General features: G+C 43.3%; 1 protein-coding gene across 5 annotated transcripts in view; it reads right to left on the bottom strand.

Moving 5' to 3' along the window:
- The window catches only part of COL11A1 (collagen type XI alpha 1 chain), a 360,373-nt gene that overhangs the window by 180,477 nt on the left and 163,159 nt on the right, over positions 1-16,737 (bottom strand). For all 5 annotated transcript variants that reach the window (XM_069232190.1, XM_069232193.1, XM_069232189.1 and 2 more), the window contains 6 exons: positions 14,126-14,179; positions 13,960-14,004; positions 8,702-8,755; positions 8,558-8,602; positions 6,966-7,019; positions 5,185-5,229 (listed from right to left, as the gene is read on the bottom strand). In XM_069232190.1, coding sequence (XP_069088291.1) covers positions 5,185-5,229; positions 6,966-7,019; positions 8,558-8,602; positions 8,702-8,755; positions 13,960-14,004; positions 14,126-14,179 — 297 coding nt within the window. The remainder of the gene's footprint in view (positions 1-5,184; positions 5,230-6,965; positions 7,020-8,557; positions 8,603-8,701; positions 8,756-13,959; positions 14,005-14,125; positions 14,180-16,737) is intronic.

The raw sequence follows: 16,737 nt of genomic DNA on the forward strand, positions 1-16,737 counted from the left end.
CACTGCGGGGCTTCCCTCAAAAGGTGGCCCTACGGTACAGGCTAGGCTTCCCTCCTGGTGTTCCCTCATGGAACCCTCTAGGACCTGGGACCTACCTGGGACACTACAATCCTTTCCCACCACACTCGGTTGGGAACCACCTAGACCACTCCCTTCAGGAGCACCCCCAAATGCCTCTTCAGACTCTCTGGTACTCACCCAGAAGTCTGCCTCCATTGTAAGTTCCCTGGGGTCAGAGAACTCACACTCCACCTGGTGTTGGCGTAGCTCTGGAAAATAAGGACCAGACATATGCTCTCCAGCAATTACATCACTCTGCCCTTCACATGTATTAACCACAGTACCCTTCACCCAACCACCCAGTAACTCAACCTTGGAAAAGCACTCTACTTCACGCTCCTGAGACTGGTGAGACAGTATCTGTCTGTCCCTGACACTCAACCCAAACTCTTCTGGGATGTCTCTACACTCTATATCCAGGACGTCCACCAGGGGGGAACCCTTTTCTCTGTCACTCTCTGCTAGAGTCAGTAAAGTGTCCCTCCCCCCAGTAGGAATATGACTCCCTGTGCCAGTCCCCCAATCCTTCTCAGGGACCCTGTGCATAACGGGAACTACCTCATACCCTTGAACTGCCTGGGGTGTGTCAACTCCCTTCTTCAAGTTGGGCACCACATCTCTGGGCTTGTGCCCTTCTTCAGCAGTACTAGATGCAAGATTTTTGCTGCCACCATCTGAACTGGACTCAGCCCTTCCGGCCTCCAGTTTCAGCTCTTTACAGCTCAGCTCTTGAGCTGCAATCTTTTCTTCTTCCAGGGCTAAGAGACTTGCTGCCTCAGCCCTTTCAAGCTGCTCATCTAGCTCTTCTAGACACCGCTCTAGAGCTAGGAGCCATTCATCTCCCACTGGTTCTCTTTCCTCATCTGAGTAGTCTTCCTCCTCATCTGAGGGGTACTTAGTCATTTGGTTTCTTGCTGCCTCTCTCTCTGCCCATCTTTCCTCCCCCCAGACTATGTAGTGATGGAGCATCTCCGCCTTAGTAGATCTCCTTGCTACAGGAAGGCCCCATTTTCTGCAAAGCTTCCTTAGGTCAGCCTTAGTGAGGTGGTCCGTACGAACAAAGAATGAGTAGGTACACAATCCCATTTTGATAAGATCTTATCAGCAAGAACCAAAATCCAAAGTCCAAAATATCAATAGTATATCCAGGAGGACATCAGAGAACCAAGAGCCAAAAAAGATGAAAAATCAACTTGACCTTCAACTGTGAGTAGGTAGTGAAATACTTAGCTACTGTATGTCACTGAACAAACACAAGTCCTATCCTCACCGCTGATCACCAATGTTAGAAATTGGGTTTTTGGTTGGCAGTTAGGTTGCCCTCTGTCCAAGCAAGAACCCTCACTCTAGTCAGGGTAAGTCACACACAATCCAAAATCAGCCTGTGCTCACCCTCCGGTAGCTTGGCACGAGCAGTCAGGCTTAACTTAGAAGGCAATGTGTAAAGCATTTGTGTAATAAATCATACAACACCATAGCATAACACCACAAAAATACACCACACAGTATTTAGAAAAATATATAATATTTATCTGGGTATCTTCAGGTCAAAACGATCAAAGTTGCAATATGAATTTGTAAAGATATCACTGAAAAGTGATATAAAGCGTCTTAAGTCTCTAGAAAGTAAACAGAGTCTCTTTCAAACACAAAGTACCTGGTTTCTGGTGGAAAATCTCCTCAGAGGGCCACAAAGGAAGAGGTGCGTGGAAAAAGGGTGTGTGCGTCGATTTCTCCCCAGCACACACGGACTTGCGTCGTTATTTTCCACGCGGGGAAGTCGGGCGTCGTTTTCCGGCGCGCGGACAGTCTCTTTCTGTGGGTCGCGGGGATTACCAGATGTCCCGGGTCTGTGCGTGGATTTTCCTGCTTGTTTTCCGGCTGCGCGTCGTTCTGCAGGCTGCGCGTCGAAGTTTTGATCTCACGGCAGGCGTCGCGTCGATTTCTCCTGCGGAGTCGGACGGCGTTGTCCTTGTGAGGCCGTGCGTCAAAGTTTTGATCTCACGGCAGGCGTTGCGTCAATTTCTCCTGCGGAGTCGGGCGGCGTTGTCCTTGCGAGGCCGTGCGTCAAAGTTTCGATCTCACGGCAGGCGTCGCGTCGATTTCTCCCGGGAAGTCGGGCGGCGTTGTCCTTGCGAGGCCGTGCGTCAAAGTTTCGGTCGTCCCGAAGGCGTCGCGTTGATCAGCGTCGGTGTGCGGCGTTTTTCTTGCCGCGGAACAAGCTGTGAGTCGAAAAGTTCAGCGCACGGAGCGTCCAAGAGGAAGAGTGAAGTCGTTTTGGTCCTGAGACTTCAGGGAACAGGAGGCAAGCTCTATCCAAGCCCTTAGAGAGCACTTTTACAGCCAGGCAAGAGTTCAGCAAGGCAGCAGGGCAACAGCAAGGCAGCAGTCCTTTGTAGAAAGCAGACAGGTGAGTCCTTTGAGCAGCCAGGCAGTTCTTCTTGGCAGGATGTAGTTTCTGGTTCAGGTTTCTTCTCCAGCAAGTGTCTGATGAGGTAGGGCAGAGGCCCTGTTTTATACTAAGTTGTGCCTTTGAAGTGGGGGTGACTTCAAAGAGTCTCTAAGAAATGCACCAAGCTCCCTTTCAGCTCAATCCTGTCTGCCAGAGTCCCAGTAGGGGGTGTGGCAGTCCTTTGTGTGAGGGCAGGCCCTCCACCCTCCCAGCCCAGGAAGACCCATTCAAAATGCAGATGTATGCAAGTGAGGCTGAGTACCCTGTGTTTGGGGTGTGTCTGAGTGAATGCACAAGGAGCTGTCAACTAAACCTAGCCAGACGTGGATTGAAGGGCACAACAAGATTTTAGTGCAAAGAAATGCTCACTTTCTAAAAGTGGCATTTCTAGAATAGTAATATTAAATCCGACTTCACCATTCAGCAGGACTCTATATTACCATTCTGGCCATACTAAATATGACCTTCCTGCTCCTTTCAGATCAGCAGCTGCCACTTTAACAATGTATGAGAGCAGCCCCAATGTTAGCCTATGAAGGGAGCAGGCCTCACAGTAGTGTGAAAACGAATTTAGGAGTTTTACACTACCAGTACATATAACCACACAAGTACATGTCCTGCCTTTTACCCACACAGCACCCTGCTCTAGGGGTTACCTAGGGCACACATTAGGGGTGACTTATGTATAGAAAAAGGGGAGTTCTAGGCTTGGCAAATACCTTTAAATGCCAAGTCGAAGTGGCAGTGAAACTGCACACACAGGCCTTGCAATGGCAGGCCTGAGACAAGGTTAAGGGGGTACTGAGGTGGGTGGCACAACCCGTGCTGCCGGCACACTAGTAGCATTTGATCTACCTGCCCTAGGCACATGTAGTGCACTCTACCAGGGACTTACAAGTAAATTAAATAGTCAATCATGGATAAACCAATCAATAGTACAATTTACACAGAGATCATATGCACTTTAGCACTGGTTAGCAGTGGTAAAGTGCCCAGAGGTCAAAAGCCAACAACAACAGGTCAGAAAAAATAGGAGGAAGGAGGCAAAAAGTTTGGGGATGTCCCTGTCAAAAAGCCAGGTCCAACAATATCTATGTAGGAAAAAGTTTCCCATAGAGAAAATCCCTCCTTTATACCCACACATTTTTGAAGTGCTACCTTTCCAAGTTGTTGACACCATGAAATGCCAACTTCTGTCCTTGTGTGGTTCACTAATGCTTAAAATGTCACCACACTCTTGTAATATTACATGTGAGTAAATCCACTTCTGAGTGTAAACTTGTGTTATGTAAGTATAAAATTGAATTTAGACAGGTAGAATACAGTCTATTTGGTGAACTTGGGTGCACAAACTACTTTTAGAATTAGGCTCCCAGTGGCTATTCTTGGAATATAGTAACTTCAGTGACAGTAAGAAAATATGAGGCAACTCAAAGGGTGAATTCAGCTGATAGTTCCTAAACTCAAAGCTGTAGGCAATAAAGCACAATAAAATGTGAAAGACCTCTGTTGATGCAGTCACTCTTTTTGCACATTTTAGCTGTAGCTAGGATAGGACAAACTTATCAATGCCAAGGAAAAGGTCAAGACAGTGTCCTAAAGCATTCTCCTTGCTGAAAACAACATTCAAAAATAATATAGAAATGTCTTTTCATAAGAAGAATGGTTAAAGTTTTTTTGCTCTTTCTTGAGCAAGTTGTGACATATTTCACCCACACCTAAGCTTTGAATAAGCCCCTAAATAAAACATATGTTGTAGCAAGAGTGTGTCTGTCAAAATGTACAGAGACACCTCCCAGCATACTTGTTTTGTAACTCTGAGATATGGGTCATATTTTGTGAGTGATGCCATCCAAACCAAGTGGGACTGGGCAATCGTTGTGAGCATGAGCTGAACTAAACAGATATGTCTTTAATAATTACTGACAGCTGAAAGGTATGATTGATCGAGGAATATGAGCCACATATTTAACCATTCTACAGCAGCAGCCCAGCAGGGAAGAAGATCTAGGGTACAAAAAATGCTCAGTCTTCGAATTCCCCTGGAGCCAAAGAATATGAAGCATCAGGAAAAGAAAGTATGTGCACAAAGGGGCAGTGGGATGAACTACTCAGAAAGAAAACCACGAAAGTAAAATGACTTTGTGAAAAGTACTTCTCCGCTCAACCCCAAAGACCTCTGAAGATGGAAAACTATGTATTATTAATGTACTGAATACTAGAAAGAAATGGAAAAAGAAAGCAATAAAAGTGGCAGAAGAAAGAAACGAAATTCTGAAACACAGAAAGACTGAAGAAAAAAATGAAAGAAATAAAGCAGAAATACACAGGAAAAGAGAAGATTAACAAAGAAAGATATGATGACTGAAGAGAGAAGAGCACAAAGAAAATAGAAGAAGAACTAAGTGAGACAGAATGAGAAGATATGTATGAGGAAGAGGCAGGCAAAGCAAACCTTTAGAATGAAAACGTACTATTTAATGCTGTTCTCATCCGGCATTGTAGTTTTGGTTTCACTGATGCCTGTCAGAATTTTCACTTTGCGTGTATTGTTAATCATGCCGTCGTGAGCGCTTCTCTGATCTGTGCTACAGTAGGAAATACAACTCCCTACTCGAAAGCAAAGAGGGACACGTCCCTCTGTTTGAATATACATTGGACGTATAGCTTACCTTTTCACCAGGTGGACCAATGGAGCCTTGAGGACCAGGAAGCCCCTGTTAGAAAGAAAAAAACACTACATCAAAAAAGCAGCCACATCAATGTACTCGCACGTTTCTTAATTACAATAAAACCTAACCGGGACATCACTTGCCCTGCAGTCACCAGACTGGAAGCTGCAGTGATTCCACCGCACGATTTAAAGATTCTTTAACAAAGTAAATGGTAAACTTATTGTAAGATTTGCTAATTGATCGGGGATTCTTCAGGTTTCAGAACTGTAAGATGAGCCTAATCACAACGCCGGCGCAGTGTGCCCTTCCGCCGGAGCAATTAGAGCAATTAACGTGCAGAATGTTTTTTCCTGTTAAGTATAAGGGGATTGCAAGTGTTCACTACACACCATTTTCCCAGAGCATTTAGCAGCATTGGAAACCTGCAAGACAAAGGCCCTCATGGCAAATATCCCTCTTTTTTCAGACCACGGTGCAGACCTCTGTTTCCCCGGGGTAAGAAGTATAAGTTAAGTGAATGTAACTGTCTTCAGTGAATACTGGGTGCGATGACATTTGGATATGACCTTACATTTTGGCAGGTGAAACATGACAGAATTACCTTGAGGACATATGTCTGGTAATCACAGGAACATATAGATTCTGCAGGAATAAGCACCAAAATCTGCATGGTATTCCCCATGGAATAGCCATTAGGGATCAGTAAAGTTCCCTCGCAGGAAGCAAACCCCTAGAATTTCCCTTGTTTTTTGTTTTTTGTTAGCAGCAGAGTCAAGTTGGGACTGTTCTGCTGTTCCATGGGTAGAGAAAACAAAAAAAGCATGGTTGTTTTTTGAGGTGCTGAAGGTTAGGCAGTGTATTTGCCTTAATGCTAAATGCATTGGGCAGTATATTTGCCTTAAAGCTAAAAGCATTACAGCATCACAGTACACTTCAAGGCAACTTCCCCAGCAGGGAAGTCTATGACTGCAGCATACTCCTGTCAAGCAGGTGCTACACTCAAGATTCCCCATTGGGAAGGTTCCTCTGTAGAGCATTGTCAGGGAACAGCCATTGCTGTGAACATATTCTAATTATTATTAAGTTCAGATGGGGAGGTTCCAGGATGGCTTATCTCGAAGCTAAACTGTGGAATTCCCTCCCCTGCAGCCTTCGGCTAACCAGTCATGAACTTAATTTCCAGAAAGCACTTAAAACCGGCCTGTTTTAGGATCTTCTGTTCTGCAACTATAGTTAGAGAGATTTGTCCTTTAGCGCTGGGAGGCCTTAGGGTAGCCATGCGCTATATAAGCATCTTAACATAACATAACATTCCAATGGCTCACCCCTGACAGTGCAGGGAGGAAAAAGAATTCCCCGATTGTTGCATTCTTCAATACCCTGAATTAATAATTCTTATTTTGCAGGGCATTCTTCTGCATTCCTCACTTTTTTGCAGTTTCTAAGAGTTGGATGTCAAAATGGCATATTAGCCCTAAGTATCGCATCTGCTCACTATGCTTTGGAAAAAGGACATTTTGTCCTCCCCTAATTCCGACCCCTGTGAGTTAGATTTTATCAGGTGCAATAAATATAAATATCGTACCTTCCTCTGGGTTACCCATAACTAGAGTCCTCTGGCTTACTCATAACGAATACTATAAGAGTGAATCATAAACATAAGCAGGAATCTGCAAGCTAGTATTTACTTAACTAAATTTAAGTCAATTCTGAATACATGAGCCAAGAAAATAGCATACACCTTTGATGTTTAGAGAAGAAAAAAGGTTTCATCTTACTTGTGGGCCTGGAATTCCTTGTTGACCAGAGGGCCCGGGTTCACCTTGAGGACCCTAGAGTGAAGAAACAGACACAATTTGGGACACTCATCTACAAAAACATGTTTCACTTGTCATCCAACCCCAATCAAATACAGATTTCCAATGATCTAAAGTGTCTATGTTTGTCAGATCTATGAATAAGGAACACTTTATTGTGAAAAAATGTATATTTTTTTAGCGCACTGTGACTTCAGCATGTAACAGTCTAGGTCATGAACGGAGCATGGAGCTGCAACGCACATCACTTTAGCACAGATTTACTACTCTTTCCCACCTCTGTTGCTCCACAAAGCAGCAAAAACTGAGCCATCAAGTTTGCATGTGAATGAGGGTTTTTTTGTTCACACCAAAAAAGTTGGTGTAAGCACACCACTAAAGAGCTTTAGACTTTATAGTGCTAAACTCTTCTTAGCCTATAAAAAGTGGATGTAATGGAAGCGGAATCAGCATAAATATCTTACAGCTTCATGCGAAACCAAATCTATGAACATAGCATGACAGGGCTTTGTGTGAAAAGTTAGAGTCAAATGAAAGGAAGGGTAAACAATGAGCAGAAGTAAAACCACATCATTTTCCTAGAGTAAAACATGTTGTCCAAGATTTACCAAGATCTTGAATCTGAATTGAATTTGTTTGTATTCAACCAGATGCTAAATCAATTTTGATATTTACATAGCCAGGCAAAGTCCAATTTGCTTGGCTTCGCATAGAGTTGTAAAAAATGTAACGCAATATAAAGCATAGTGCTGCATTGCATTACCTAACACCAGGGAGGCGTTACATTGGTGGAGCATAGGCGTTCCCAAGCATCCACCCATGTATTGTGACACAAACTTATATTTACTAAAGTAATCATTGATTTGTGCTATAAGAGTGTGCCGACCCAAGGCTGGCGTAATGCGGCAACATTTCTTTATTTCTCTTTGTTCCTTCCTCTTTGCATGTGTGCTGCACCATGTGCACACTTACAAATAGCAATAAGCCTCTAGGAACTCTAAGAATATTCTTTGTGCAGGAGGTTACACCTTCCTGCACAAAAACTATTATGACCACAATGCAGGCACCTTTGTGACATGATGCTAGGGTGCTTGCCTTAGCGCTAGGCAGCCACAAGTGCGCCAGCATTATGAGAGAGACAAACTGCGCCATATCTTTGTAAATATGGCGCGGTTCAGCTCTCGCTCTTTCACAGAACGTAGCACAGCAACTTCCTTTGCTGAGCTGCGTTGCATGAAATGTTACTAAACCCTGGAATGCAGAATTTTTTATGTGAGGTATCTCTCGAGAACAGATCTCATGTTAGACACCATATGCTCGCCTTTGCCCCCTGGCACATTTCTAAGCTTTGCGCAAAGTGACATTCGGGGCGACCTCTGCTGATGACATCCTCAAAGTGCAACTCGTTGAGGATACAGAGCTGCACAATTGTGTACCTCTTGCTCAAGACAGCACTGCATTCTCTCTCAGCCGTGCGCACATTTTAGGAAAGCTCAGTCTCAAACGCAATTTATGTAGTACACTGATATATTATTTTTTTTTCTTCTACATACCATGTTTCCTTTGGGTCCGGGTTGGCCATCTACTCCAGCGACACCCTTAAATGAAAGACAAAACAACAATGCACTAGGTTGTCAAAAGTTATGAAAAAATATTACATAAAAAAGGTCTCAAGTGTGCCCTCAAACAATACATACGGGTTGGCCACTAGGGCCGGGCGATCCTCTTGGTCCAAGCAATCCTCTTTGACCCTGGAGCAAAAAGAAAATGTAAAAGTTAAAATGCGTTAAGCAATCAAACAATGCCCCCGAAGGATGTATGGAGTGTATGTTTGACATAAGCTATAAATACGTCAAGCTGCATTGGTATTTATACAAAAATGCAGTTCTTGAAGATCTAACGTTTCCTACATACAGGAGGGCGGAGGGCGGGGGCGGTCAGGAACTATGCTTTAGGGAGCTGTGTGCATAAGACGTGGTCCATGAACGAGCCGTAAAGTCTGATTTAATAGCTTGACAGATGCCAAAGCACAGATTGTATCCTAATCTAAAATTTGCTCTAGGCAAAATGTATCAAACTTTGAGTTAAATTAAATTTAAAGGAACTGAGAAGTCAGCATTGAAAACTGTTTTATACTGGACATTTTTTTTTATTTTACTCTCTTCGTATTATTTAGCAGATATCTCCACCCTATGGGCATAATAAGTATTACATACAAACAATTCGTGAGAATCAAATTTCTCACAGTGCTTCCTCGCATTCATGTTATCTTAAAAGGGAAGAAAATAAAAGAAACATTATGGACCACAGAAATTTGCATTTCGTCCTCCCATAACGACCCGTCTAGATGTTGTTCCAGGGGAGTCAATATTTAGTTAATCTCACACTCTAAAATAGGGTTGTTTACTCAAAGTGGAACTTTTTTCTGATTTTTTACATAGTGCTAATTATCTGAACTCTAGCAACGCTTTATTGACATTTGTTCACATTAACCTCTCTCCGCTTACGGTGTCTTTTTGATCCAGTCGCTAGTGTTATCGGGCGTAGACGGTAGTTGTGCCTCTTTTCACACTAGCCCATCTTAAGTGATAAGCATGTGTTGCATGCAGTGGCGGCTGGCAGCAAACAGAACTGGTGTGGCGGATATGTAACCCACTGACAGGCACGGGTAAAAAAAACAGCAGTGCTCCTAGGCTCAGCGCCAAATCTCTCAATAGTGGTCCTTTTTAAGCAGTGTTAATATTGGGCCACAATTGAGCGCTCTGGAGTTGAGATTGAACGCACTGTGAGTTACTCACAGTGACTGTCAGTGAGTTAATTTAAAATAAACACAGAAATAAAGATTTACTTACCCGTGTAGGCACTAGGTAGCTCCTCCCGCATAGGCAGCAGGCTCCAAAAGCCTCGTCCAAATTCCTTCTACCAATCCTGAGGTAACACTCATGCTGCTCAGGCAGCATGAGAGCAGGACCAGGATTGGCTGGAGCATCCTGGTCCGATGCTCCATCAGGCCCTGAAGGCCTGTACATTCTCTCCACCCAGCCCTTCTAAAACAGCTGGGGATGGAGTGGTTAAAGTGTGCATGTCAGGCTGGCCAAAGTGAAGTGCACACTTCAAAGTGAAGTGCACTGTACCCACTGTTCCTCCATGCTGCCGGCCCCACCCTCCCAGACTCAGCTGCTTGCCAGACTGAAAAATAAAATGGTAATAAAATTGTTTTATTACCATTTAACTTTTCATGATTTCCTACACTTTCCAGCGGAAGGGCGATGATCCTTTGCCCTCATGGAGGCACAGCCGCTGGTTGCACGTACCCTTATGACTGTAAAGAAAACACACCGAAAGCCACTATCTGCTGGTAAGGGAAAATCCAAGTAAGAACACTGCTCTCCAGATTCTCTAACGTGTCACAGAATGCAGCAGACAAAAATGCTGCACTGCTTTGCGTGACAAGGAGAGAGCAGAAGAGTTCCATATTCACATAGACATGGCCCTCTCCTCCCCACTCCCTAGCGTGCTAGGGTGTATCCATGAGCCTAGCATAGGTTTGTTACAGGTAGGTGTCCTACCTGTACAAAATACTATGCACAGACAAGTGAAAAACATTTTCCTACTTTGTATGTGTGCTGTACAGTGCAGCACAAATGCAAAGTTCGAAAAGGATGAAGAAATTAAAGCACTTCTCTGTTTAACGTCTGCTTTTCAGTGCGTTGACTTTTGGCACTAAATCCTGTCTACTAATCTTAATGAATAAGGTTTAGCATCAAAAAGCATGGGTGGTCACATGGGAAGGCCCATTTACCACCCACGTAACACCTCCTTGAAGCAAAGTAATGCAAAGAAGAGTTTTGCACAGCTTAGCATTACTTTTGGGGACTTTCCAGCACAAAACAAGGTGTGCACTGGAAGATGAATCAGGAAAAAAACATTTTGTGCTGGCTAGCGTCACTTTTGTGATGCTAACCAAGCACAAAATGTTTGAGAATCTCCCCCTGTGTATGAAATTAGTCAGAACAGGTGTAAGTACCATTTGCTTTCCCTCATTATTTTGCAAGTAGGGAAAAATAGGAGGAAAAGAGCACCAGCAACCCGGTCGAACGTTTAACAGTGATCGGGTGTTTTATGGTCCAAATTGGGACCTAGATGAAAAAGACCTCCTTAGTGATATGCATTTTATCAGCCTTGCAATGATGAAAGCTTGTGACAGCACTGCAGGAGTTTGGACTGTTAATCTACAGTTCCTCCACAGCTCACTGCAGCAGATGCACTAACCTGCTGAGGTACCTTACAAAGTCATGCATGTTTATGTGAACAAAGTGGCAAAACCCCTGTTCAAATTAGAAAAAAAACAAGGCTTATGCAAAGTAAAAGCATCACAGTGATATTTTGCTAAATAGTTGAGTGGTGGTTATAATATGGCGAGGCTAAGTTAATTGCACTGAAGAGGATGTGTAAAATTTAGAGATGTGGTTTCCCTCTTATATATTAGCCTTTCATCTCATTCGCAAACAAAAAACAATTATAAGGCCGACAAGTAAAAAAAAAATCTGCATCCTGATGCAATTCACTTTATTTTGGTATGTATGGACTTAATAGCAGTGGTCTAATCCCCTGCTCTTTTCTAGTGTAAACAACCATGGTTGCATTTATGGGTGATATTTTAGAAGTCTGTGCACATTTCAAAAGTTTATACAGACCAACATTCTTATGAAACAATTGTTGAAATTTAAAGTGCTAGATTTATGCCTTGTCGTTTCCTTCAAAGATGCTTAAGAAATAAAGTTAGGCTTATTGCTGTAAAAATGATACATTGTGCTAATCGGTCCAATTTCGTCAACTAGCATAGGTGCTGAAACCAACAACATAATGTAAAAGAAAACTGCAGGTTAGTAGTGATGTAAATTACATGCCACTGTGGGAAACTTTCAAGTCTCGGTAGAACTTAAGGGAAGGTTTCATAAACTACCAATTTGAGTTTTACTGCTGTTTTTGCTGGTTGTGTTTTTTTTTCCAACGACAAGAGTAGGCTCTGCAGAGTAAAGATTGTAGTCACCCTAGGTAATGCACGTACCTCATTATGAGTCGGGCAGAGCAGAGTTCCTGCCTGTAGCTCTGCGTCAACTGATCATTACTGGTCCAGGGTCCCAGCAAACAGCAGGGACATTGAGCCATATCAGCCACTAATTCTGCCTGGTAAAATTGAATGAGGCATTGGCTGCTCCAGCCACCGAGCCTCGTCCACTGCTCCACCTCAGTTCCTTCCTCTGTCAGTCAATGCTTTTAGCAGATGGTACAAATATGCATTAAACCACACGGAAATTGGAATATTGTGTGGAATAATGCTTAGTAATTCTGTATATGCTTAGGTATCCCCGTTCTGGCCAGTTTAACTCATAATATGCGTAAACACGTGCACAGATACCAGTCAGAAATGGTAATTGGGCCACCTGAAATCTCTCTACCTGGTTACTCCTAACGAGAATTCAGGGCCTACATGTTAAACCGGGGACAGTTTGCTACTCGAGTTGATAGGCTCAGCAGGATAAGACATAACAATCGTTTTGAATTGTGTCAAATACCTTAAAATCCACTAACAACCGAAGAGCCTTGTGTGTTGTGTTAACACAGACAAAAGCAACAGTTGCTAACAAGTCCTCCGAATTGAACAAAAGGCAACCCATCTCCTCATAAAAAAACACACTCAGTGTATAAACTGAGACACATGTGAAAGATCTCAGAAGTCCCAATTTAGGTGGAAAAGACCTAAGTAGGCAGACTGCAATGTGAGGTAACACGGCACCCATCCGATTTCCCAGGAAATATTTTATGAGGTAAAACCTGGTGGTATATGCTCAGAGGAAACAGTCTAGAATGTCAAAGTTCCGTATTGAAATTGGTACAACATTTCTGTGGTAATTCCCAATTCACCAGGAGAAAACTTGGATAGCATTTCTGCATACAAGACTGGCGAAACCCATAATATCCGTAATACAGGATGATAACGCATTGAGTCGGTGGCTTTTCATTATGTATGGAGAGGGGATGAGTGTTTTTTTCAGTGTAAGGCTAACGAGTAATCTCGTCTCGTCACGGCTGTGTACATGTCAATATGGCGTTTCTTTCAAATCCCGCCACAAACGTTCTCTTTTACGATCGAGAACTTAATAAAAGCGCAGCAAGGCAATGAAATAGCTTAAACAGGTGGGCTATGTTGCCAAAACGACAGTTTACTGCATGCATCCTCTCCTACAGCATGACAGGAACCGTAGAAAATAAATAAAACGAGTCTGGAATGTTCTAAATGCTCCCTCTTTTATTCACAGCTGAGAGATGTGTCTTGATGTATGAAAGCACATATATTATTGTGAGTCTCTAGCCACGAGGCCTGTGTTGCGAGCTATAAACCACCACCAAAAGGCATTCGATGGAGTTTTAGGCTCGCAGGGTAGGCAAGAGATTTATTTTCTGTCACGCGTTTACGCCCTTCAAAAAAATCTCTGTTTGCAGGTTCAGTGCTCTGCGCTCACGTTACAGAGGTTTCACATTCCTGGAAAAAAAAGTCGGGAGGGAATGGCATGCCTCTTGCCATTAGTGACATGAAATGTGATTTATCTACTGCACGGGTTCTTAGTGCAACTGATCATATGTGCGACCTCAGGCAAGTCACTCCATGACTTGACGAAAAGCAGCTCAAATTTGCTCTAAAACGTTTTTATCAGAATGTGGCATAAAACAATCCTAATCCTCATTTGTTGACAACAAATTAAAATGGAAAAATCACAAAAACATTTCAGTTGAACTTCGAAGTTGGAAGCCACCTTGAATGGAATTGTGACTAATAGGCAGTGTTTTCAGTGGCAAACACATCATTAGACTGTGATCTATTTCCCAGCCCCAGACTAACTGAAGGTAACATTTGCATGTAGCCGGCTGTGAACAAATAAGTTATACTTACAGGCTCGCCGGGAAGACCTCTTGGCCCAACTTCCCCGTCTTCTCCCTGTTAAGCAAAGCAAGAAGGAAAGAAAGCATCTCTAATAAAACCGTGAGTTTCTCCGAAGCAAAGCACATTTATACACCAAAACAGAAGCTAAGAAGTCGAAAAGTAATTGTTAACATACTCTTCCTCCGTCTTCACCCGGAGAGCCAGGGGGACCAGATGGGCCTACTTCTCCCTGCACGAAAAACAAAAGTGTGGTTTTAAAATCAGGCGGAGAGCTCGTTTCACAGGCAGGGGCGGCAGACGGTGAGCTCAAGAGACAGAGAGATCGAGTACAAGTCTGTGCTAGGAAAACAATCAAGCAGACCTGGGCTCGTTCACGATGATTAATAACAAACGTAAGCTTCATGTGCCAACTACATTCATTTTCAGCTTATTTCTTTTATTTGATGTTCAAATCAAAGTGTTCATACTCTTGGCTATGGTTTCTATAATTGGGCAGTACAATATGTGAGTTAGTATTCATTTATTGACAAAGTGTCCAGGTAAGCACATATGCCTCGATAACACGTTTCTTTTTAATTTTAATGGGTCCGGTAGCTTTTGTTAAAGGCCCCTTAGGAATTACAAGGTCGGGGAAAAAAAATAGCAGACCCAAGGGCATATTTGCAAGCCCAATGGTGCAAGATATGCAGCAAGGGTCTCATTGACAAGGCCTTTGCGCCACCAGTGGTTCCCAACCTGTGGTCCGGGGACCCCTGGGGGTCCGCAAAGCCTTCTCAGGGGGTCCGCGAGAGCCTAGAAAATTAACAAATATGAACAAATATTGACAAATTAAGTCCCCAGCTTCCAGTAATGACAAAGACGGGGGTCCCTGGATTCCGATGATGATTCAATGGGGGTCCCTGGGTTCCATCAATGTTAAAGTGGGGGTCCACAGAAGTCAAAAGGTTGGGAACCACTGCTCTACACTGCTCAACATTTGCAAACTGACTTACTGGGCCCAATGCACCAGTTTGTAAAATCCAGCATCACATTATACCTGCACCAGGTATAATGTAGGCAAGGTAGGCGTTCCCGTGGGAAAAGCCATGCCGAACTGACTCAGTGACATTTACATTTCACTGCATCATTCTGCGTCTTCACTGCATCAGAATTTTACCGTCTGCTCAGAGTAGGTGGAAAAAGGAGACAGGGCTTTTCTCAATGGGGCCTCCTGGCATTGCTGGACTAGCATAATTTATTTTATGCTAGTCCAGCAATGCTTGAGTTTAGCACCACAGATGCGTCAGAATTTCTGACACATCTGTGAAAACATGAGCCATGGAGCTCTGCATCGTAAATACAGAAATTCCATAACCTTGTTAGGGGTCGTACGACAGCTCAAAAAATCTGATGCAGCACAGCTGATGCGTCAGGTTCTTGTAAAAGAGGCCCCAAGTGTCTTGCTGTGCTGCCCTGCACCACCGGGAAAGGGCAGAAATACACCATATCTACAAGTTATGGCACACTTCTGTATTCTTCCCCTGCATTGGGGCACAAATGGCTGCCATGTGCTAAGGCAGGCACCCTTGCACCATGGTGCAAGGGTGTCTGTGTTGTGGGGATGATGATTGTTTTTGTGCAGTAAGGGACACCTTCCTGCACAGAAAAAATCAATGGAGGCAATTTCCTCCTTTTATGTGTGCAGTTCCTGCGCAAAAACAATCAATGGTGGCGATTTCCTCCTTTAATGTGTACTGCATAATGCAGCACACATAGAGTAAAAAAACGGGGAGAAATAATTGTATTTGTCCCTGTTGCTCTTCCTATACGACAACCCTAGGGAAGCATAGGCTTTTGACACATTCCCAGATTTATGATTTCTCACGGATCTTGAAAAAGAATGTGGAGTCACTTAAAATGCCCTATCATTCAGTCTTAGTTCAGTATATTGATAACCTCTTTGTGGCATCAAACACTCAAGATCACTGTAGGAGAGGTACTATTGCTCTCCCGAATCACTTAGGAGAAAATGGACATACAGTTTCCCTAAACAAAATCGCAGGATTGTAAGAGAGAGGTTCTGTACCTAAGTCACCACATTGAGAAAAGTTAAAGGAAGGTGTTGCTAGAAAAAAAATCTTTGCAATTTTGAAAATGAATCCCCCTACCACTCAGAAAGAAGTCAGAGTGCTCCTGGGAACGGATGGCTACTTTCATCAGAACACATAGCAAGAGGAAGTAACAAGGAGAAGTAAAGATATTCCTCCTTATTACATCTCTCTTGGGGAGTCATATCTTTTTGGCACATTCCCATGTTTATCAGGCTTGGTAAATCTGGAAATGCATGAAAAACCATGGGAGTTTTGTGGAACACCCTTGCAAAGCCCATAAAATGCGTTCCTTGCACAGAGTAATGCAACAAAGTGATTTACACTGATTTGCATTACTCCATATTTTGAGAGCCTCTCAAAGCCATGCAAAGTGGCTTTCCATGGCTTCAAAAATATGACTTAGAGATTTGCGTCATGCATGGCCCATGATGTTTGGTTTGTGCATGATGCAAACTTCTCATAAATATGCCCCTCAATCTATTATTATATTTTGCAGGCCCCTTGTTAGAATTGTCTTAACAAAAAACCTTTGCTTTTCAACTTTTCCTTTCAGTACAATTAGAATCTGCGATGTATGCCATTTTTAGCTATCTGCTCTACAAGTGTTTTCAGTATAGGATAAGAAGTACATTCCTCATTTGGTTTTAGATGTGATTCCTCTATTTCAGGTCCTGCCTAAAGAAGGGGGAGCTGTCTC

Source organism: Pleurodeles waltl, chromosome 4_2 (genome assembly GCF_031143425.1).
Source record: "Pleurodeles waltl isolate 20211129_DDA chromosome 4_2, aPleWal1.hap1.20221129, whole genome shotgun sequence".
NCBI lineage: Eukaryota > Metazoa > Chordata > Amphibia > Caudata > Salamandridae > Pleurodeles > Pleurodeles waltl.